This window comes from Eptatretus burgeri, chromosome 9, assembly GCF_056783735.1.
Source record: "Eptatretus burgeri isolate ZD-2024b chromosome 9, Ebu_testis_v1, whole genome shotgun sequence".
NCBI lineage: Eukaryota > Metazoa > Chordata > Myxini > Myxiniformes > Myxinidae > Eptatretus > Eptatretus burgeri.
The window spans coordinates 100728358-100752813 of NC_140969.1; the positions used below are offsets into that span (position 1 = coordinate 100728358).

The window sequence follows — 24456 nt, forward strand, 5'->3', positions numbered from 1 at the left end:
GAGGCGGCTCAACGGATCGTTTTGAAACTCGGCTTGATGATTCATGATGTCCAAGCGCAAAAACGAATGGAGCCTTTTGAAAATTTCCATCCAGGTGGTGAAATAATTAGCTAATTAACTCAAAATGTAATTTATGTTTGTATTTCCATCACATATCTCGTGAGATTTGTTCTCTCACGAGATGTCAAGTTGTTTAATTTAACCTCTTAATTGAATTTGATCTTAATCGTAATTTAATTTAACCTGTTAATTTCATTAATGCCCTCTTGCTTTGAGGAGCGGAAAAGAAAGGTTGAGGGGAGGACAGAGCGTTTGGGTGGGAGAGAGGTGACAGTCCTTTCAGTCCTTTTACCATTTTTGTCCTTTTAAGACCCTTTCGACACGAGACACCCTTGAGACCCCTTTAAGACCCTATAGACCCATTAGATCTTTAGACACCAACCATTATTGGAATGTACCCTTTTGACCATTAGGCCCCATTGACCCTCAAGACCATTAAGACCCCTTTAGACACTTAAGACCCCTTCAACACTTTAGACCCTATGGACGTGTTGGACTGCTTAGACCTCTTGACCCTTTGGACCCTTTAAACCACTTTATACATTTCATGACCCTTTAAGACGCTTCAGACATTTACATCCTTTTATTTAGATCCTTCTTGACCTGTTAGACTCTTACTATTTGTGGAACATACCCTTTTGATCCCCCATGACTCTTTAAACCCCTACAGACCTCTTGTACCCATGGACCCTTTTAGACCTTTTTGGACCCTCAACATTTTTGACCTGAATACCCTTTAGACCTCTTAGACTATTTAGATTTTAGACTCTATAAACCTAACTACTTTAGGGACATATCCTTTAGAGTTTAGACCTTTAGACCACATAGACCTTTATACCCTTTAAGACCTGTTGGACTTTTAGACCCTTTAAAACCTTAGACATTTTAAGACCCTTTTAAAGCTTTTAAGACCCTTTAGACCCATTTGACACCTTTAGACATTTACATCCTTTAGACCACTTAACACACTTTTAGACCTTTTAGACCCCAACAACTTTGGAGCGTACCCTTTCCTTTCGACCATTACACCCCACAGACCTTTAGATCCTGTACGACCCTTTAAACCTTATAGACCCTACATACCCCATTACACATGTACCCCCTTTTGACCTTTAGACTCTTTAGACCCTATTTGACCTTTTAAGATCCTTTCGACACTTTTAAGACTTTAGACCCCTTTATACCCTTTCACATTTTTGACCCTATAAACCCTTTAGATCCTTTTTACCCTTTAGACCCTTAGACCGCCAAGACCCTAATTACTACGGGAATGTATCCTTTGGAATTTATTCCCCTTATAACCCACTGAGGTAAAAATAGCATTTCTTTCCTGTCGTACTTCTCTGCAGACTACTGTACTTGTACCTATTACCAACTATAGTATATGAGAGTACTACTCTCATTTACTATAGTTCTAATTGTAGAATTTTTTCCTGGGCTTTAACCCCAATAGGCCCTTTAGACCTTGACACCCCTGAGTCCATTTCGACTTCTTTAGTCCTTTGTCATCCTTTTAAGATTTTTTTTTTTGTCCTTTTATGACCCATTTAATCCTTTTAAGATTCCTTCAACACTTTAGACTCCATTTGACTCTTTGACTCCTTTCGACTATTGGACACCTTTCAACTCTTCAGCTAATTTGACCCTCAGACCCTTTGCACCCCCTAAAGGTCGAGAAGGGCTTAAGGGTCATTTCACTGGACAAAAACTCATGAAACGTTTTTCATAAAATCAGGACCCACTCATCCTACATAGTTTTCACTGCACGAATGCAATCATGTTACCAGGCCTTTCAGGCTCCATGGGCCCATAATTTCTCATCAAATCAACTTGATAATCAACTTTATCACCAAATGCTCCCCAACTACGACCACCCTCGATCGGGAGACGAGCGTCTGTCCCACTTGGGACTATTTTTTTTACTTATTATCAATTCAATTGATTATGCGTGTTTCTTCAAAGCTGTCATCAGCGTCTGCATCTTGTAGATATTGTCTGTAATTAAAGCAATGTCATCAGCAAAGTTTATAAGTCTTGAAACATCTTACCATAATTCCCCCGAATTTGAAGGCTTCACTTATGAGCACCGTTGGTCATTACCCAGATGATTAGGTGAGAGAATGCACCACTGTCAAACAGCTGGATAAACTTCAGAATTTTTTTTAAATTCTGTATTGCCTCCTTCAGTATAGAGTAGACAACATTCAGAACCGGTGAATCTGCAGGAGACAATGAAATGTTAGCTGAGCTACACCTTTAATGATGCAACCAGCAGGCCGAATTCGTAACTCAATTCTGATCAAGTAAAGTTTGTCATATCGATCGTCCTTTATTAGTCCTTGCTTCCAAAAAGTGATTTGAAGAGTAATGTGGACTGTTTTGCACCGGCTTTAATTTTGGTTTCACGAAACAACCTCTTCTAACATATTTAAAGAACGTATTAAAATCCCTTGCACATAAATCATTGTTACTTCTGAATATAAAATTTTTATTCCCTGTAAAAACAATGCCCTCTCACCCACTTTCCATGATTAATTGAGCCGAGACTCAGATTGGGCCGGGGTTATGACATGTGGCACTGATGCAATTACTAAATCCTACGTTTCAAAAGACAGATAATTGATGTAACAATGTTCTATGGGGCCTGCTCTGTCGAGTCCACACTGTGAGACGCGGTGCACATTCAGTCTGAACATTGCGATGATTATGTGCACAGCTTGCCAGGCCACATGGATCTTTTTTAATTTGGTCATCATCTCACCAGCTAGTTCATAAATCTGTCCCCTTTCTGATTCACAGTGGATGCTTGGATAATAATTCTAGTGCCGTTTTGTTTCCCCATGAGGGGAAAGGAAAATTTCATTTTACACATACGTAGGGAAAATTTAACCAGACTGGTTCTCGCGGTCTGCTCCGAGTCTGGGAGGTCGCCGGTTCGAACCCCGGTCGAGGCTTTAAAATTGGTACGTGCTGCTTTCTTGCTTGATGGTCAACATTTGAAAGTTTAGAGCATGGACAAACAACTGTAGTGCAGGCTTAATGGTCTGAATGGCCTCCTCTTCGGTTTATGTTCTTTCTAAGGGAACTCATTACATAGTTATGTGGATGGGGGAGGGGTCCGTAGCGAGACTTTGGTAAGTGTAACATGGTCTGTGTGTTTCGAGTTGGTTAGATTGCAATGTATCAGGGACCTGTCAGAGTAAGTCGTTTTGTTGCATGTGATGCTGAGGCGGCAGCGTATGTAATTTATAGACAGGATAGTCAGGGTAATATTGTATGTATAAACACATCTTGTTTGTGGGCAAGGCCAGGTGAGTACTTACAGTCACAAAAAGAGAAAACGAAAAGCATCACGGTCCAAAAAGGCCGGTCATCATCTGTCTGGAGGGTGTGTAAAACATGGTGGCGTAGTGGGATGTGGAGCCGGGAAGAGGTTTTTAATGGGGCCACTGCATGGGTGTGACGGCCCAGAGGAGGACGTCTCATAGAGCTCCCGGCATGTGGAAGGAGTCGTGCAGAGAAAAAGCACACAGAGGGTAACGAGGGCTGGTTCTGGGCACAAGTCCCGAGTAGAGTCAAACTTTTGGGACAAAGAAGATTGCTCTGTTCTTTGGTGCTTGTCATTTCTGGCTCTGTCTCTCTTCATCGTTGGCTTTCGTCATCTTGGGTGCTCTCTTCATTGGTGGTTGTCGTCGTCTCACTCCTGCATCGATAAAGGGCTGCAGAATCGCTCTGCACTCCACGCATCGTCAAAGGGAAGTCCTCACCCGAATACCCCATTGTTTCAGTGAATCAGTTTTCTCTGGAGCCTCGAATGGGCTAGGTTTTATTTATTTTAATTTGTCATTGTACAGACGGTTACATACCCCCATTTTCCTGTTTGTTTGTTTTTTGTCTTGCTTGGACTGTTCAAATCTGCTCTTCCCATCCACCTTCTCCCCCATATTCCTTATAAATAAACCCTTAAAAAGGTAAGAGAACATCTTCCATCCATCTGCTTCCACTGCCCCAATTTCGGTTAATTTGGGTGACCTTGGAGAATAGTAAAGTAGATAACTAAACTGAACGCAGCATTAAGAAACTGTTTCGGAAATCTGCGGAGGTATTCATAAGACCTCCCGCACAGAGGTAAAAACGTTAGTGAGCCTTACATGCGACGTCTAGTGATCAGGAGTGAGGGATTCGTCCCAACACCCTCCCCAAGGAAAATTTAATAGGAAATTTGAGCGTGAAAGACTTTATTTTTCCATTTAAGCACCCGGGAAAAGTGGACAAAATGGTGGATGTCCATGTAATAGTGGACGGTGAGGAACACATGCTCTGAGGCGAACCAGTGGAGGGGCGAGGTGAAGAGCATAGAATAGAATGTCCCACACTCATGACACTGCTCGAAACCCCCTCTCCTACGGACGTGAGTGTGGGACAGGAGCCTGGCGTGTTGTCCACCCAGGCCATATGCTTCAATTACGAATGGAACTAATGAAATATAATAATGAGCAAATGAGAGAAATTAATGGTAAAATGAATGAGAATAAAAAGGAAATGAAGGGGGAAATTAAAAAAAAAACAATGAAATTTTAGCGGCGCAGTTCGGGGCACAGATTAAAAGTGGAAGGGAAATTCCACAGGGACATGTTTGGTGGATAATGGCCTGGAAGAACATCGCACCTGTGTGGATGTTGCTTTGCCCCAGAAAAAGGCTGTCCATGAGATGAATAAGTTGAAGGATTTAGAGGGAGAAAAGAATTGCTCCTTGGTGTGTGAAGCAACCTCTGTGGTGTGCGGTACGGTGGTTAAGGGTGTGCAGTTAGACCCGGCAGGGGTTCTTCTGGCACGTCCTGGTCTGACAGGGTGCGACCTGCAGCCAGCTTTGTGGACGTGCGGGAGGCTGAGCCCAAGCCAGTAGGCCATGTCGTGTGGCCTGCAACGTGTGGGACGATGGGTGAGCCTGCTCAGGGTGGGAGCGAGGTCAGATCACTGGTGAGCGGGTCTGAGCCTGTGCTGGTAAGTGAGGCGATACCCATCGAGGTGTGTGAGCTGATGGTGAAGATCTTGACTGATATTGGGGTATTCTAGACACACCTTGTGGAAGTCGGCTCGGAACCAAGATTCGTCGACTCACCATGCACGGGGTGTGTGCTGGTGGCCGCAGGGCAGCGGTTAAGAAGAAAGAATAGTGGTAGGGCAGTTAGAAAGAGGCAGGCCAATGTGGGCCTGTGTCATTTGGAGTCTGGTTTGGTTTTTAAATGTTTTCATGTCGATGTTGGAGAAGTGAGTCACGAGCAGCTGGTAGTTAATGACAATGGAGAAAGGTTGGATGAGCGGGAGAATCAAGGATAGCAGCGGCTGCAGGGAGGGGCAGAAAGGCCTGGTATTGATGGGGTCATAGTGTGCAGTCGCAATTGGGAACACAGGGCTGGAAGTTTGAAATTTGAATTAAATTTTTTAGCAGGGACTTGGAGGGACTTGGTCCCTGGGCTGCAGGGTTCGTACCAGGGGAGGTTAATGGGGTCAGCCACATGGGAGATTGATGGGGTCAGCCACATTGGAGATTGCCCCCTGGAAGATTGGATTGTGCCAGGCAGCTGGGGTGCTAGACTGGCAGAATTTGGACTTGGGGTCCGACCACGGGTGGTGTGGCATGGCCCGGCCCCACAGGGAGTTTGGTGTGGTGTGGTGTCCCCTGTCCATTGGGGAACCGTCCGAGTGAGTGTCTTGGCCTGGTGGGGTCGCCGGACCCTGGAGGGGGATGAGACCTCCAGGGGACCAGGGTGGTTCCTCCTGGGCACCTGACATGGTGCACTGTGAGGACCACTAAGGGGAGTTGTTGCAGACCGGGCCTTGATGGCGGCACCACTGATGGCCAGTAAGGGCCTGATGAGGTGACCGTCCAGGCATGCAGCCTAGCAGCCTCTCCCGAGGCTCTGGGACAGCCAGCATGTTCAGACCTGCAATGCTGGTTTGGTCTACGCACGTGGGTCAATCCGCATTGTCCGGGTACGAGTACTACCAACCAGACAACCACTGGAGCTTCTGTGGAAAGTAATGCAGTGTTTGGGAAATGCCCGGAGAGGCCTGCATAACCTTCCACACATAGTCCGCTGTGATTAACGGGTTCGCAGTTTGGGAAGAGAGCCCTGGGTTTTAATTGGCATGGGATACATGAGAAAATTGGCTGCAATACGTGCTGCTAGAATTAAGGGCTCCCCAGTGTTAATTGGATTTGTTGTTAAATTTGCCTTCCCCCTTGTCACGACCTGCCATGCCTTGCTTTTTGGGGGTATGCAGGTGATTTGGGGAATTGGTATATGTGATGGGCAAGAGCGGCCATCAGATCCAAGCATGTGGACCGGGTAGAAGGGGTAAAGGTGATTCAGTGTGATGTGTGTGAATAAAGGATTGTGTTTTGTTTTGGTTCTCTGTTTTTTCATGTATGCAGGCCATGACTGATAGGAACTCCACTTTTAGCATGTGCTGCAGGTGTAGGTGGAAATGAATGGCAGCCGGGGAGGGATCATTGTATGTAAGGTTTGTTGCTGGGGAAGTGGTACATGCCCATGGGTGGATCAGATGCTCAAGGAGAGTGAGGAATGTGGTGCTCCGCCATGCCCCACCGCCAGAAGCTCAGCATGTGACGGGAATAGGAAATCTGTCAGGAGGAGGGTCGGATAGGTTGGCCATGGAGTGGAGGACCCCTGGCAACCACAGAAGGCCAATGGGTGATCCCCTCAGGGGGGGTTCTGCAGTCAAAGGAACAGTTGTGGTGCTGGGGGGGGTGAGGATGTGGAGTCCAGGATTTCCCTTGAGATGGGACTTTCTTTGTGCTTCGGGCACCAGACATTGCTAGACCCCCACTGCCACAGTATAGGACCTCTCCACTGCCGACGTGAATTCACACTTGCACATAATTGAGATGCCATGGCCTTGCAGGAAATGAATTGTTATTGTTGATTGAGTTTGGGAATGTTCCACTTGGTCCCGTGCGACTTGAAATGTGCTATGGAAGGCAGGTATCCCGTGAAATTGACTTGCTGGCTTCTAAGTTGGAATTTTGGGCTCAGCTGATAGCCGGAGCGGGTGACATCCATTGGGGGATGTGGTCAATCGATGGAATTTTTGAGTTGGATAAATTAAATTGTGGATAAGGTAGGCCTGCTTTTTTGTGTGCTTTTGCCATTTTCTCTCCCTTCCCTTGGAATAGCTGAATAAGACAACAGAAGGGCAGGGATCTAAATTTTGAAGACCTTGTACATATAATTTTTGGACATAGTTGTGAATTTTGTGATAGCTGAAACGAAGGGTGAAGAGCATAAAGGAGAGTAGGTATGGTTAGCTGTGGTTCACCTTCCATAGCCTTTCTGAATTTGATGGATAAGTTAATTCGGTGTGTGATGGTAAGTGCCAAGGTCGGAATCTTGGATTCCCAACAGAGAACCTTGGCAGGAGCCGAAGGTTCCATGTTGGGGCCTGTGTTACATAGAAGGGGGAGGGATCCATAGCTGAACTGTGGTTAAGTGTAACATGGTTCGTGTGTTTTGAGTAGGTTAGATTGTCATGTATCAGGGACCTGTTTGAGTAAGTCGTTTTGTTACATGTGATGTTGAGGAGGCAGAGTACAGAATTTATAGACAGGATAGTCAGGGAAATATTTATAGATTTTATTCTATAAATATTGGCTTTATTCGATAAAATTAGATATGTTAATTTATAGGAGAATCAGGGTAATATTTCTAGTCATTTATAGACAGGATAGTCAGTATATTGTTGTATGCGTAAACACCTGTTTTGTGGGTGGGGCTAGGTGAGGACTTCTGGTCAGAAAAAAGGCACACAGAAAAGCATTGTGTGCTCCAAAAAGGCTGATCACAATCTGTCTGGCTGGTGTGTGCAAGCCAAGGTGGCATAGTGTGCCGTTTAGCTCAGAAGATGTGAAAGACATTTTTATTTAAGGGGAGAGCATGGAAGGGGGGGGGGGTGAGAGCAAGGGAGGGAGGGCAGTGTAGAGCTAGGCCTCACCACATGTTGCTATACATTCTGGAGGGGGGAGTGTGTGAGGGTCAGAGAGAGAGAGAGAGAGAGAGAGAGAGAGAGAGAGAGAGAGAGAGAGAGAGAGAGAGAGAGAGAGAGAGAGAGAGAGAGAGAGAGAGAGAGAGAGAGAGAGAGAGAGAGAGAGAGAGAGAGAGAGAGAGAGAGAGAGAGAGAGAGAGAGAGAGAGAGAGAGAGAGAGAGAGAGAGAGAGAGAGAGAGAGAGAGAGAGAGAGAGAGAAAGATGAAGTAGTGGGGGTGGGGTGGGGGTGGGGTGGGGGGGGGAAGAGTGACACCTCAAAAATTGAGTAGAAAATTTTCAGAGGAAATGAATTGAAATATTGTACAATATTTTTTGAATTCCCTCCTGAACTTGGAGTTCACTTGTCCCATTGCTTTTCTCGTTCTAATTCTCCCGTTATGTTGAGTTCTGTTAATTTGATCTTTAATTAGCCCTTCCCACACACAGCAGAAGATGGGGTTTTGCAATCACGTCTGTGTGTCTATCCAGGCTGTAACTTCTTTTTTTTACCATTTGAGCATTAGTCATCAAATTTTCAACAAAGATTTATTATGAGAATCTGAAGAATAAAAATCAATAATTTTGTTAAAATTATTATTATTATTATTATTATTATTATTATTATTATTATTATTATTATTGTCATTCTTTGACCCATTTTGGGCCTTTTGTTGCTCTATTATTTGTTTTAACTTTTTTTTTTCTCAGCAACCACGAGTCCGATTGACACAAAATTTTCACTGAAGGAACGAACCACCCCCACCCCCCTGCCCATGGAGAATATTTTAATTACAATTGTAATTTCATTGGTCACATGATATTTTCAGCTATCTTGTATAAACACAAAAATATAACATTATATCTCTGAAACCACTGATTGGAAAAATTTGAAACTTGACACATCTCATTTTACTCCTAATGGTGAATACAGGCTTGTTCAGATAATGTCATCGGTGAAATGGTAGACCAGCCATAAATGTTTTAATCACAATCCTTGTTTACCATTGAGATTCGGTGTGTATGTCTGGGCCATAATATTTTTTCCAATTGAGCTTTTGTCATCACATCTTCAACAAACCTTTATTATGAGATGTGGAGAACACAAATTAATAAAATGTATAATTTTTTTTAAACTCTCGTTTTTGTCATTTTGTTTTGAGTAAAGAACAGACACGGATGGGCTTTGCATTTTCTAGTTTAATTTATTTTGCCTTCCTAACCCTGGAAAATTCCCCACAGAGAACCCAACCACAGCTGCAGGAGCCTTTGCAGCGATCGTGCCGGTTAATTATTTTCATTGCACTCATTGAAGTTACACTTTTGGCACATTCCTTAATCTTTTCTGCACTCAATATAATTCTCCAAACAGTCGAAAAAGTTAAGTTTAATGCTTTGGCAATTTCACATTTTCTTGTGTACATATGGAGAAGTTGCTTCAAGCAAATACATAAATATGCTTAGTTACCGGGCGTAGTGGCGTGCGCCTATAATCCGGCTACTCGGAGGCTTGGGTTGGAGGATCACTTGAGGACGGGAGCTTTGCGCGGGGCCGCGCTATGAGAGGGTGTCGGGCAGCCCGGAATCATGGCGAAACCCAATCCTTATCCCTGTGTCGTAAGAGGCGACCAGGGTTGCGTCAGGAAGGGAATCCGGCGTAAAACCTGTGCCAAATCAGTATGCAGATAATAACGGATGATCTGCTGTGGTGACCCCTAACGGGAGCAGCCGAAAGACGAACAACAACATAAATATGTTTAGTTATAAGAATCACTCCAGATTTCAACACTTAATTAGTCGACATGCTCCGATCCTCAATTCCGAAGACAGATTTCGATGATATACTTTAATTATTCCATGAGAGTACATCGTGGTTCCATGGCAAGGCATTTTTGAGCAGATCAAAAAAATGGCGGCTAATTACCCCTGCAAGCGAGAGCGAGCTGACGAAGGGTAAGCCTGTTTTTATTTTTTCATGTTGGGCACCCTGCTAATTATCTTCAAAAGGTGTGTTTAAATTTACCCAAATACCCAGTTTTTATTCATGCACTCCCTTGGAGTTCCCTTCATATACATGCAAAGTTTTGGACACACATGCACACACACGCACACCTCTATAGATAAGTAAACCATTACAAAGGTAAGAAAATGTCTTCCATCCATCTGCTTTCTGTGCATGCCACCACCCCAAATTCACTTCATTTGAGCGACCTTCGGGAATGGTAAGGGAGATTATTTAACGAAACGCAGTCGTAAGAAACCATTTCAGAAATCCCCAGAGGCATGAATAAGACCTCCGGCATAGAGACATACATGTTAGTGGGACGTGGCAATATTCAATGTCTAATTATTTTATAATCATGGAGTTTGTATGTGTGTATGAATGTATGTATGTATGTATGTACAGTATAATCTTAATCTAACGCACTAAAAGGGGGGGGGGGGGTTGGTAGGGTTTCTCCGTTATTGCCAAAAGTCCATTAAGTCAAATGTTTTTTTATGAATGGTAATAAACGCCCTACCTTGCATATTGGACATTATTAAACAACTATATAGTACATGTATGTAATAAAAACAGTCAAATAAGAAATATACTTTTGCGTAATACTTTCACATGCTTTTGACATGGTCTGGCAACCTGCCCTGCTCAACAAACACTCTTCCAATGGTATCCAAGGCCCTCTCCAATCATGGCTCACAGACTTCCTCTCCAGTCGCAGTCATCGTGTGGTCCTAAATGGAGTTCTTTCATCCCCTCTTCCTGTCCAGGCTCGAGTTCCTCAAGGCAGTGTTCTGGGCCCTGTTCTTTTTCTGGTTTTAATCAATGATCTCTCTGACTCTGTGGAAAATCCTCTTTATCTCTCTGTTGATGACTCCACCCTCTGTCGTACCATCTGTCATCCTTTAGACCGGCATGCAGCAGCTTCTTCGCTCACTGCAGATCTTGGTAAAATCACAAACTGGTCCAACACGTGGAACATGTCTTTCAATCCGGACAAATCTCACACTCTGACTTTGTCTATCCGAAAGGACCATTTAGAACCCCCCCCCACCCCCATCCACTTTCTCAACAATCCTCTGGAAGAAGTCCTTTCTTTCAAGCTTCCGGGTCTCAATATCTGCCATTATCTTTCCTGGGAAAGCCACATTTCAAACCTGGCCTCCAAAGCCAGTCGCCGACTGGGAATACTCCGTCGTACAAAGTCCTTCCTCGGCCCACCTGAGCTCCTGACCACTTACAAAGCTTTTGTCCACAGCCTGATGGAGTACTGCTCTCCCCTCTGGGCTGGTGCTCCTGCTTCCCACCTTTCTCGGCATCACGCTGTGGAAACCAAGGCATTTCGGATCATTGGCATCTCCCGTGATGAGGCTGAGTCCTTGGGCCTCTCACTCTCTCACCGCAGGTAGGTCAGTGGTCTTTCTGTGTTCTACCGTCTCCTCTCCTGTCTTCCCCCCTCCCCGTTTCTCTCTGCAATTTGTCCCCACCACATTTCCGCAGGGTGTTCAAGGTCCGCCAATAACTACCTTCTGGTACAACTACTAAAATCACAAATCACTGCTCACCTTCACGCTTTCATTCCTCTTTTTTCCCCCCTTTGGAATAAACTCCCTCACTCTGTTCAATCCCATTCTTCCCGACAGGCCTTCAAAACAGCTGTTCACTACCATCTCTTATCATCCCCCATCCAAATCCTCAATCTTTTCTACCCCCGTTAATCCACCCCAAGCCCACCTCCTTCAAATTCCCTGCTTTCCTTCCTGAAAGTCCCTGTAATGTCCATCTAGTATTCCCCGTGTACCCTCTGCCTCATCCCTCTCCATTCCACAGATCTCCTAATGTCTCTGTTCCCCACCGTTTTGTTCTTCCCACTCCCGCCCCTCTTGTCTCATGCCCCCCTTGCTGTGCATTGTGTGTTAGCTCTCATACGAGTCTCGACAAGGTATACAACAACAACAACAACAACAAAAAACAACTTCATCAAATTCACTTTCTGACAAGTCTTTAGCAAGTTGTGCATCCATTATCCATTGCGTGCTGAGAATTTTTCCCTTTACGTCATGGCAGTTTTCTCGAAATTTTTGGGGGCGCCACCCAACGGGTTTGCTTTTTTAACTGGAACACCTCAAAATATAATTTGAATTAAAAACTATGTTCATTTCTTTGTTTATTACTTAAAAATCAAAATAGTCACAGCAAAAAACATTATTTATTTTTTCTGATTCTGTGGACCTTTTAAGCTAGAATTCAATTGGAAAGCTACTGTATATGTGCACACATAATTTAATTTGAAGCTAATTAAATAATGCAACTTTCACAGAACATGGTCATATGACCTGTTTGAAAATATTTAAGGAATTTATGAGTATACTTCATGTTTTTATTGCCCGTCATAGATGGGCACTTCAACAAGTTTATACAACAATCCAAGGCAAATGAACAGCATGCAATCAACAATCGAGATCTCTGCATTAAGAACACTCGTAATTCATAAGGCCTTTGTATCTGCGGACTCGGCATGAGCTGAATTCAAATTTTCCCATCTTTGTTCGGAAAACTCACCACAGTCTGTGTTCAAGGTTTACGATACTTGTGTTGAACACTGATTGTCAAAAACTTTGGGTCCCCTGGCACAAACACCAGCACATGTAAATCCACACCCCTGTCGAGTCTAGATTATTTTAAAGTCTTACAAAATATTGTAAAAAGACTCTTGTTATTAGTCACCAGGAATGGTACTGAAGTATATAATTGTGATGTTATTTGTGGCAGCAAATTAAAATTTACCTATTTGTGAAGTCATTGAAGCAAGGGTGAAAATCTCGGGATGGGATCATATCTCGTGATGGGAACATGAAAAATCATTTACTCGCCGCCGTGAGGATTACAAAAATGTAAGTTAGAAAACTATATTAACCGGGTGTATGTGAACCCCATCTTCCTGCTATACGATGTTGATGCTCTTAGTTTCTTTTTTCAAATATCCAATGCATAACCTTCAGGAACTATGGAGTTCACAGAACAACTTACCCCATGCAGTCTTGAGAAACAAGGACATGGGTGAGCTCTGCAAGCGGAAAATTTGATTGGTCGTGATGACGTAAAATGCTGTAATATTATCTTGAAGTCCTGCTAAATGAAAGGATTTTGAAAGTGCCAAAAATGTGATTCGTGTTCTATGGTGTTCAAGTATGTAAATCAATTGAAATAAAATAAAGATTTTTTTTTTTTAAAGGTCGTAGAAAAAACAAACTTTGAAAGAAAAAGTTTGCTACCGTTGATGCAGCGTCTTTTACACCACGTTATTTAATACATTACATTAATTCTTCATGCATGTTGTTTGCGTCCTTTAAGATGTCCTTAAAACAGGATGTCTCCTGTTTGGAATGATTTACAATTTTGTTTCACTGCAAAACAGGCAGGCAGAGTCAAAAAAATTATCTCACTCCTCTTGCGCATGTGCAATCGGGACAAATTCAGAGCCAAATCACTGTTAAACTACATATTTGTTTTCCGATTCATGGTTAAAATACATTTCATTGAAATTAAGGAATTCCTCAATCATAGCTGATTTTTGTGGACAGATAGACATAGAAAGTGAACCAATTGCTTAACCCCGCATTTTGTTTCGCGTGCATGGGGTAAATATGGTTGGTCTTCTTTTTCATTTAAATAACAACACCTGAAAAGCAGCCTGTTTCACTCTACTACAGGACCAAGGCACTCTCAACTTGCGTTCAGCGGTGTGTAGCCGACTTGCCAAGTGTGGATTGGCGAGAGTGAGCAGCTATTGGGAATCGAACCCATATCGGTCAGTTAGAAACAAACAGATCTACACCCACTGAATGAAACGGCCAACACTATTTTCCCTTTACCCGATGAAAAAACAATAAATAGATGTATGCAGTACATATATAAAGCTGATACAAAAGACTCGCCTTTCTCTGTGCAAACCATGCTATCGGTTGTTTGGCTGTTCCAGTGGCTTTGTTGCATTTAGAGAAGAGGTTTGTATCATTGGATTGTGGAGGTTTCTATTGATCACATTAATGTATTCTTGTGCAAGATGGTTGAGTGTCTTCATTTTTATCCCCCGCCAACTAACGAATTTGGCGGGGGATATAGAAATGGGTTTCGTACGTTCATCCGTCCGTCACATTTCGTTTCCGGAGCTCAACTACAAATACCCTCAAGATATATTTACGAAATTTGGTACACATATCAAGCAAGTGGTGAACTGGTGCCTTTTGATATTTTCTAATTGATAGGTCACATGGTTTGGCAGCCATGTTGGATTCAAGAAAAATATTAAATAATGTTTTCTCTGGAATCACATAACCTAACGAAGCAAAAATTTGCAACTATCATCTTCCATCATGTCTGCATACATTGTAAAAATTATGACGACGTCACAAGTCACATGGTTTGGCGGCCATCTTGGATAGAAAAACACACCTCATCCGATTAACACGAAACTTCACACACGTATTCCACTGGAGGATTGGAGGCAGAATGTAAATTCATGATGTCATATGTCACATGGTTCGTCAGCCATCTTGGATTGAAAATTAATAAATTTTAAAAATCTTCTTCTCCAGAATGGCTGGACAGATTGAGGCAAAATTTCACACACACTTTCCCCAAGACATCCTTTCAGAAGTTTGTTAATTTCTAATTGTTAGGTCACATGGTTTGGTGGCCATATTGAATTTACCCTAAAACCTTCAAACATCTTCTCCAGAATGGCTGGTCAGATCAAGGGGAAACTTCACATACATATTGCACACGCTTAGGGAATATAAGTTTGTAAATCCTCATTTATTATGGCGGGGAATATCGAAGACTTTGTCTTCAACGGATGCTAGTTATTCTTATTTTGAGCTCAAAACTAATGCGGAAGAACAAGGCTTTTGCTCGAACTCGTTTAAAATTTCAACCAATGCCTTCATGGACTGCAATTATAGACAACTCTGCAATTAAACATTTCTTACCCAATCATAATGCATATCTTTGGTCAGAATATCAACTCAGTGGCCAATTGGACTTGCATTTCGCCCAACAAGCAATGTGGACACTTTGTACATGTTGAAAATCCCAAAGAGAAAATCAGGTTGGTACATGCTTCCTGCTGTAGTACTTTAACGTGCTGCTAAGGGTGTACCAAATTAATCATTTCTCCATTGCCCATTTATATTTTCCACATTAACCTTCAATGAAAATCCCATTCGATGGGAAAATCAATGGAAATTTATCATATCATTGGCATGAGGGTAAAACTTTGGCCTGTCTTCATGTCAAATAGAAAAGCAAGGGAGAGACACCATAGGAGAGTCGGAGATATCTTATGATAGAAATGTTTCTGTTAAACACAATGTCTGGAATTGCACCAGTAGCAACTTGTATGTTGAAACCTAGTCTTCAAATGTTGGGGCTCCATATTGTTCTGGGAAAGGTCATAAATCAGAGCTGGGTGGGGGGCAGGGAAGCACGAGCCAAGTAGGGGTTGGTGGGGGCTGGGGGGGTGAAGTTTGTCGACTGTGGTTTGTGGTGGGGTGGAGAAGAGATGCAGGTGCTGCTAGTACAAAGGAATTAATCACCTTGTGTCTCCACTCGCTACAATTTGGGTTCTGTTTCAGAATCCTGAACTCAGCAATATGCACCGATATGCTGCAACCAGCATGGACGAGCAATTAAAACAACACCAAGAAAAACAACAAACGTTTTCCCCCTTTTTTCAGAGTTGTTCGAATGATTATCTTTCTCCATGCAGATGTATTTGTTGCTTCAGTTTCGTGCAAACCCAAGCAATCCATATCTTTCTTTAGATTTCCAATCCATGTCTTCTTCGGATGTTCTCTCGGCTTTCTTCCTTCTTTCACGAGTTTTACTGCTTTCTTTACAGCTTCATCTTCTGACGTTTGATGGCCATGACCATACCAACCAAAGTGTTCTCTTACCAAGTTCTTCATTCGTATCGATTTTTTAATCCCTTCCTGATTTATGAGCTCGGCATACTCTCTTTCAGAGACTATTCATTCATCGATTGTATCATTACCTCCGCCACTGAAGGTGAAGGAGGTTATGTTTTCACCCCTTTTGACTGTTTGTTTGTTACTTGCAAAATCGAAGATTTATCAAATATATTGGTCAGTCGATTTTGTTATTCTGTCTGTTTGTCTGTCAATCGCCTACAAGTCACAATTTTAAACCGATCTTCACGAAACTTCACCACATGGAAGAGTTTATCATAAGCAAGAAGCCTCTTGTTTTTGAGATAAAAAGGTCAACATTGGCCAAAGTTCAACAATTAGGTGAGATTTCTAAAATCCTCAATTTTCATCCAATTGACTTGAAATTTGAACAGGATTTGCATATCAGGTCACAAATTCAACCACAAATTATTTTGAGGTCAACATAAGCCAAAATGCCAGGTATTGGGCTTAATGGTTGGGGTGGTGGGCTTGGGATCCGAGGGTCCTGAGTTGAAATCCCCCTCAGCTGTTGAATTAATACCAGGTGGGGTTTACTCTGCCTGTCATCCTTCCAATATCAGCAAAATGAGTGCTAGCTTGCTGGTATCCTGTGTCGGAGTGGCGATCCATCTAGGATTGTGCCCAATAGCCAAGGAGACTGCTTAGGCAGCACTAATGCTCTGCACAGAGTATGGTCCCAATGGATGGATGGATAGGCCAAAAGGACATCGGCCGAATTTCTAAAATTGTCAATTTTCATCTGATTCACTTGAAATTTGAAGAGGAGTTTCATATTTGTTCATCGAATTCAAACACCAATTATTTTTGAGGTCAAAAAAATTTTTTTTTGATTTTGCAAGTATCGTGCTCTGCAAGACGTCGTCTTCTTGTTACTTACGAAATCTAAAGATTTCGTAAGTGTGTTGATGACTTCCGTCCTCTGTTTGTGTGTTTGTTTGCTTGTGTGTGTGTGTGTGTGTGTGTGTGTGTGTGTGTGTGTGTGTGTGTGTGTGTGTGTGTGTGTGTGTGTGTGTGTTTGTGTGCTTGTGTGTGTGTTTGTTTGTTTGTAGGCACGATAACTCGAGAACAGAAGAAGCTACCAATGTCAAATTACACCACGTGATTCAGGAGGGTGATGGCTAGCGCTGATTAGATTTTGGTCAAAATCGGTCAAAGGTCAAGGTCACAGTGAGGTCAAACATTCGATTTTTGATGGTTTGGTACAGAATAATCGCAGAAACTTCTGGTTTGCGTCGCTACCTTCTCGAGAGACAGCTTTTATTAGACAAGGTGAGAGATCAAGTTGACAATTTCATAAGTACCAGTCTCTGACTGCTTGTTTGTTTGTCTGTCTGTCTGTCTGTTTGTGTGCAGGATATCTTAAAAAGTTGTTGACAGATCCAGATGAAATTTGGCGGGCAGGTTGGGTGTGTGACAAGGACAAACTGATTATATTTTGGTGAAGATCTGGATCCGGATCCGACTAAAAGAATTTCTAAAGTGATTCTTCACCATTGAGAGATCAGGCCAAAGATGACATATAGCACAATATCTCAAAAAGTTGTGGATGGTTTCGGATGAAACTTGGTCGACAGTTTGGGTTTTTGACAACGAATCGAATTGATTCGATCATGGTGAAGATCCGAATCCGGATCGAGATACGAGACTTATTTAATTTTTTGAGTCATTCTTCACCATTGAGAGATGGGGACAAAAATGATTTAGTACTGTATAGCATGGTATTTCAAAAATGTATTGGTCCCGATATGTTCTCGTGGATAAGGCATTATGTGGCGGAGGTATGCACTCTACCGAGTGCTCTTCTAGTTATTATCTCTGTTCATTCCATTATTTTTACATCCGCATTGTCCATATTTCGCTTCTACACATCACTACGAGTCTGTTACAGGTTTTATAAACTCTAACTTTTACTGATAATGGAAGGTTTCTGTGCTTCATGCTCCCATCCAGTTCCCTCCACTTATTTGAGGTTCACATTATTCTTGATCTAATGGCTAATCCTGCTCCTCCTAATGCCTCTGTCACATCTCCAATGTTACAGAAACTTTTGATCTTTTCTAAATTAAATTCTGAACTCAGGAGCATTTCCTTCGGTTTTTCATCCTTTCCCTCCCATCTCTTACATATGAAAATCTTGCCTCTTGTTACCAGATTCCCAGTGATACCACTGGCCCCTCTTGTGGCACCATAAAAAAAACCACTTCCTACATTGAATTTAATTCCAACCAACTCCTTTCATGCATATTGAACAGACCATCGTCTGCTTTATTTCCTTTATCCTTCTTCACCACTCACCATAACCTTCATTTTATTATGCTCATGTGTAAACCTTTCTTCTCGATTGCACTTTTGCCTTTTTGAAACATCTCTTTTAATTTTTTTTCATTTTCAGTTTCAGCATTTGATAAGGAACAGTTAAAAACACAAAGTATGATGGTGCTGTTACAACATGACAGGAAAAGGGATATGGTTTGTCATTGATGTCAAAGAAATATGATGAGGCCATGAAACATGGAGGGATGGGAATAAAGGGGAGTGAAGGATAATAAATAAGGGAACAGAAGACGGGGTGAGCGAATGGAAGGAACATTTTGGCCTTTAGGGAAGGAGGTGGGCAGAGAGCGGAGGAGTTTGAATAAACCTTTAAAAAATGCAATTTATTTTTCAGTGGGTGGGTTAGAGAGAGAGGGAAACGGGAGTGAACGACTGAGGTCACAAGCTATGAACACATACAAGGGTGAGATGCACACGTGTGAAATCTATATGTACTGTAAAGGATGCTTCACACCAGATGCAACACAAAGTTGTTTTTATACTTTTTAAATTTTCCATTGAAACAACATGAAACTTACACTTAAGAATCTTTGTAATATCTGGAATAAAAGTCACACAAAGAAATGAAACTCGAGATTTCAGAAGACGGTTCACAAAACGTGTCCTAAATGTCTGCCCTGCTGCGGCAAGCAAAAATGGATCCTCCTGCAGAAGTTGTTGATAACTCGGCTGCATTCCTGAATCGGAATAGCTTTGATGATGGTGGCAATTACATTTTTGAGGTCGTTAATTTTCTGAGGTCTTCCCGGTGCCCTCTATCCTTCACGTAACCCCCAAAGGAAGAAGTCAGGTTGGTTGAGGTCCGGAGAATGAGGTGCCCAAGGGGTTACTGATTTCCCTTCATTTTGAAACAAGAAATGCCCAATGATGTCAGATTTGCTTGTGGAAACCCATGCAGTGTTTTTTTCTGGATGTGCAACGGCCTTTCAAGAACCTCATCAGGAGAACTAGAACCCCAAAACACGTCTTTCGAGTTAACATGATCACTTGAAGTGGGCCTCATCAGAAAACCACACGTTACTCAGAAATTTTGGATCCCTGCACCTTTTTCTTCCTCAAACCATTCACACATCGGCACACAAAGTTGTTTATCATTGTCTGTTAGTTTTTGCTTCACTTGGATGTGATACGAGTACATCTTTACTTCCTGTTTCAGAATTCTTTATGTACTTGATAAAGATAAGTTCAATTATTGATGTCGATGACGCAGCGATTTCCTGGGGCTCCTCAAAGTTGCTTCATGGACCACTTCAATGTATTCTCGTGATCTTGCGACAAGATCTCGGGCGACAAGACTTTGAGCAATCAAGATTTTGTGCTGGCCCGTGGGATTTAAACCTCTTTGTCAATCGAGAAAGAGCAGACTTATCCGGTCTCGAACTTCTTTTTGAATCGTGTTTGAGTCTGTTTAAATGACTTTGCAGCAAAGTAAGACTCCACAATGAAGATCCTTTGTTCAATTGTCCATGCCGTCTTCAAGATTAACATTATGATTCTCTGATGACTGCAGTTTTTAGATCCTCGTGGAGGATCTCTAAGTCTTACTCACATTGTTATTCTTCATCTTCTTCTTGTGGACTATTTTTGTTTCACAGCCTGCAGTTTTCATCGAAACTTCCTGAAACTTGGCATGTATATGTAAAAATTCCCTGCACAGACAGTAACCATCGCCGATTTTGAAAATTCCTCCGAGAAAAAAAAGTTATGACATCAAAATATCTCCGCTAATGGAAATCGCCTAAAAATTATCTCCGAAACGAGGCAAGCTTTTTGAATTATGTTTGCGGGAATCGAACAGGGCATTAGCAGAGATGAATTACCGCACATATGATGCATCACCATGATGTCATATCAATTTTTATGACGTCATTCCTATTTTTTGTCATTTTTCATTTCACAACCCAGAGTTTTCATCGGATCTTCGTGAAACTTGCCATGTATATGCAGAACACCCACGCGCAGGCAGTAACCATCTCTGATTTTGGAAATTCTTACTAGAAAAAAAAGTTGACGTCATAATACCGCTGCTAATGGAAATGGCCTAAACCATTATCTCCGACACTAGGCAAGCTGTTTGAATTTTGTTTGCGGGAATCAAGCCGGGCATTAGCACTGATAATTTATCGCAAACCTGATACATCACAATGACGTCATGTTCGTTTCCATGACATCATCATTCAGAGGACGAGGATCATGAGGGCACCATGAGGTTGTCCCTGTGTAAATTTTGTTTGATTCCAGAATTTTTTTCCATCCATCTTCCTTGGGGGGGGGGGGGTGAAGGAGTGCAATTAGAATTATCCGAGTGATATAACCACAATGTATTATACATGCACATAAGCAGTACGCTTGTTTTTGCTTCATAGGCGTAACCCGGGTTAATTTTGATCAAGGCAGTGGCCTGTTGCCTATACACCACCCAAATAAAGGGACGTTTCAGAAGAACATGTTTCATACTTGGAACAAGATTGCCCATCGGGTCAGTACTCTGCTATGGTGTTAATAATCATAAAGGTAATAGCATAACCCCTCTGGCCACTTCCGTAGGGAAGCGGGTGCTTCTAGTCGACACAAAGTCACAAAATAAATGCAAGAGAAGACGCGACAATGGACGCATAGGAGGGTTACAATGCAATTAACAACCGATAACAGTTTGCTGGGACAAATGTGGAATGATATCCTTAATTTTAGAGTTTGTTTTCTTGAAGCGGAAATAGGAACGTCTATGTGCAGAGGAATCTGAACCGGAGCAGGATTCTTACAAAACGTAACACGAATGGGACTACTTTATGCTTTATGAGTCAATTTGTTTTGTCGTGTATTGTTGATGCTGCTATCAATGCAGAAGTGAAAGTTGAAATCTCTTAAAAATGATCTGCATTGTATTTTGCACCAAACTCACTCCTTCACTACAAGTTGGTGAAAATGAGCTGCCGGTGAAACTTTGTTTGCAAACTTCTTTAGGAGCTTTGCACTGAGTAGCAAAAATACCATTCCGTGGAGCTTCTGCAAGACCAACGCACCTTGCTGGACAGCGGACACTGAAAGGCTTCTAAAGGAGCACAACAAAACTGGGAACCCGGATGTTGCACAGGCACGAATTGAGGCTCTCGACGCTGAATGTCTGAAGTGCTGGGAGGAAATGTTGGAGTCAACAGACTTTACCCACATCAGCTACAAGGCGTGGGCATTGCTGTGGAAACTGGGTTCCACAGAAAACATGACTGCTGCCATCCCAAGAGTTTCCCCTGATTCCATCACGTCTCACCTCCTCCGTACCTCAAAGGCACTGACCTCCAAATCACTAAGGCAGGAGGGAAAAAGGAATTACCTCTGAAACCTCCAATAAATCCCACTTAGCAGCCACCTGGTGGCTCCATATACAAAGAAAGACATTGATGCCGCACTGTCGGCAACCAAAAATGGCAAAGCCGCAGGGGCTGACGGAATTTTCCCTGAATTCCTGAAACAAAACCCTGGAGAAAAGGGTTGTACCTGGTTGGCATCCCTTTTTACTACCGTCCATGAAACTTTTTGTGATCGTCCATTCCTGCAGCCTGGAAGAAGGCTAATGTCATTGCCATCCTTAATGTCATTGCCATCCTAAAAACTGGTAAGCCAGCAGAGTTGCCCTACAACTACCACCCCATAGCCCTTCTATCAGTGACAGGAAAGTTGATGGATTGAGCCCTACTATCCCTTTTTAACCCCCACTCTGGAGGCCCTCCTACTTGATGAGCAGGGGGACTTTCGGCCTGGCTGCAATACCTGTGATCAGGTTCTTGCCCTCTCCACCATCATCGAGGCTGACTTCCAGAGAAAACAAAAGATGGCAACCACCTTAGTGGACCTGTCATCAGCTTGTGACACAGTCTGGCACCGAGGGCTCCTTCTCAAAGTCTCGAAATTCTTCTGCTGTCAGAAGACGATCAGACTGCTGTCGGTATTCCTTGGGGACCGAAAGATCCACGTTGGCCTCAATGGCAAAAGCAGCCATGTTCGAACACTAAATGATGGCTTCCCTCAAGGATCTGTTGTAGCCCCCGCCATCTTTAACTTCTATGTAAGCGGCCTGCCAATAATGACCTCCTTCAAACTCGCCTATGCTGATGACATCGCAGTCGTAGCACAGGGTCCTGACCTAAAATCTGTCGGGAACTAACTCAACTGAGATCTGGGCATCCTGGAGTACTTACACAAATGGAGGCTCTGTCGAAACCCCAACAAAACAGCCGTCTGCACCCACCATCTTGACAATCACACAGCAAATGCAGAGGTAGATGTGACATTCTGCGGTATGAAAGTTGAAAATGTCCGTTATCCCAAATACCTTGGGGTAACATTTGACCGGACCCTGACCTACAAAGAACACCTGCAAAGATGCAAGGAGAATGTCAGGGCATGGATAAACCTCATCTGGAAACTGGCTGGAACATCATGGGGAGCCGGCGTTAACATCTTACACACGGCAACGCTCGCCCTCGTATACTCAACCGTAGAGTATTGTGTGTCAGTCTGGTCAGTGAGTGTCCATGTGAAGGCCATCGACGTTCAGTTCAACACTGCGTTGAGAACAGTGTCTGGAGCGCTCAAGCCAACAAAGACCGAGTGGCTTCCTATCCTCTGCAACATTGCTCTGCCAGCCATCCGTAGGGATGTGCTATCATCCTGATATTTCAGCCGCATTTTGGCTTTCGAAATTCCAGACCAGCGCCTTCTCGCTGAACATCCGAGCTGTTGCCTCAAGTCCCGAAAACCATTATGGAACCGTGCCGAGCTCCTTACTGGAGCCCATCAAAGCGAAGCCGACTTGCGGAGTGCCAGCTGGGAGGCTGCCACAGTTCCTAATAAGCATATTTTACATTATCCAACCATTCCTGCACCCGGTTTCACACTCCCATTTAGGCAATGGACAGCCCTCAACAGACTCCGCAGGACTGGATGGGGCCTTTGCGGTAGTACCCTCCACTGATGGAGGATGCGGCCGGATGCACTCTGTGTGTGCGGAGGAGTTCAGACAATGGAGCACATCACCTCACACTGTCCCTTGCGGAAGTTATCCGGAGGGCTTTTAGCTCTCCACCAACTCACCCCTGAGGCAGTTTCATTGGCAAGGAGTAGAGTGCTGGATGGGTCGCCACTCTGCCGCAAGTTATCCCAAATAGTTATTACCCAAGTCCACCGGGACTCATTTCACAACATCGAAAGGATGACGGGTTGAGTCAACCTCACCTGGTGTTAATTAAACGGTATTAAACAGGGGTTTGACCTCAGGACTCTAAGGTCCCAAGCCAGCCACTTCAACCACCAAGTCAACACCAGGCTATTGTCCATGAGAGTAGTCAGCTGTTTTCATTTATATATTTTATCTTTGTTTCTTTTGTTTTTACTCTTCCTCTCCAGGGTGCTGACAGAGAACCCCCTGGTGTGTTCATGTGAACTGCGATGGATTCAACTGTTGCAGAAAGCTGAGCGGGCAGGGTTGCACCAGCAGCGGCTCTCCTGCAAGAAGGAAGTGAATGGGCAAATCCTACATGTTCAGGATCTGCACCTACCTAACTGCGGTACCTTGCTAAGCTGTCTTGACCAACGACCTCGTCTCCCTTCTAGTCCTGTTGTAATGATGAAGTATTTTACCTGGCTTCTATTCTGTTTGAAGTTGACAATCTTTAAAAAAAAATTTTTTTTTATAAGTATTCTCATTTTTATTGCCTCCAGCTTGATGTGAAATGGTACAGTTTTGGATGCAGTGTGACACAAAGTGACGAATATTTCACAGAGCCCCCTCGGGCATCGCTGGATGTTGGCAATGTGACAGCTGAGCAAGGCGACTCTTTGACACTGACTTGCAACATATCGGGCTCGCCACTTCCTTCTGTCAGCTGGAACGTTCCTGATGCCAGTGTTGCACAGGTGCTGCAGGTATGCACATGCGAACCATGTCACCAAATCTGATCTTTTACCGTTATGAGTGAATGTTCCCTTCATTTAGTACATTTGACACACACTCTTACAAGGTTGCTTAT

General features: G+C 43.2%; 1 protein-coding gene across 2 annotated transcripts in view; it reads left to right on the top strand.

The window, feature by feature from the left end:
* The window catches only part of LOC147020748 (BDNF/NT-3 growth factors receptor-like), a 576920-nt gene that overhangs the window by 67376 nt on the left and 485088 nt on the right, over window positions 1-24456 (top strand). For both annotated transcript variants that reach the window (XM_085896363.1, XM_085896362.1), the window contains exons 5-6: window positions 23834-23994; window positions 24210-24352. In XM_085896363.1, the coding sequence (XP_085752489.1) occupies window positions 23834-23994; window positions 24210-24352 (304 nt within the window). The remainder of the gene's footprint in view (window positions 1-23833; window positions 23995-24209; window positions 24353-24456) is intronic.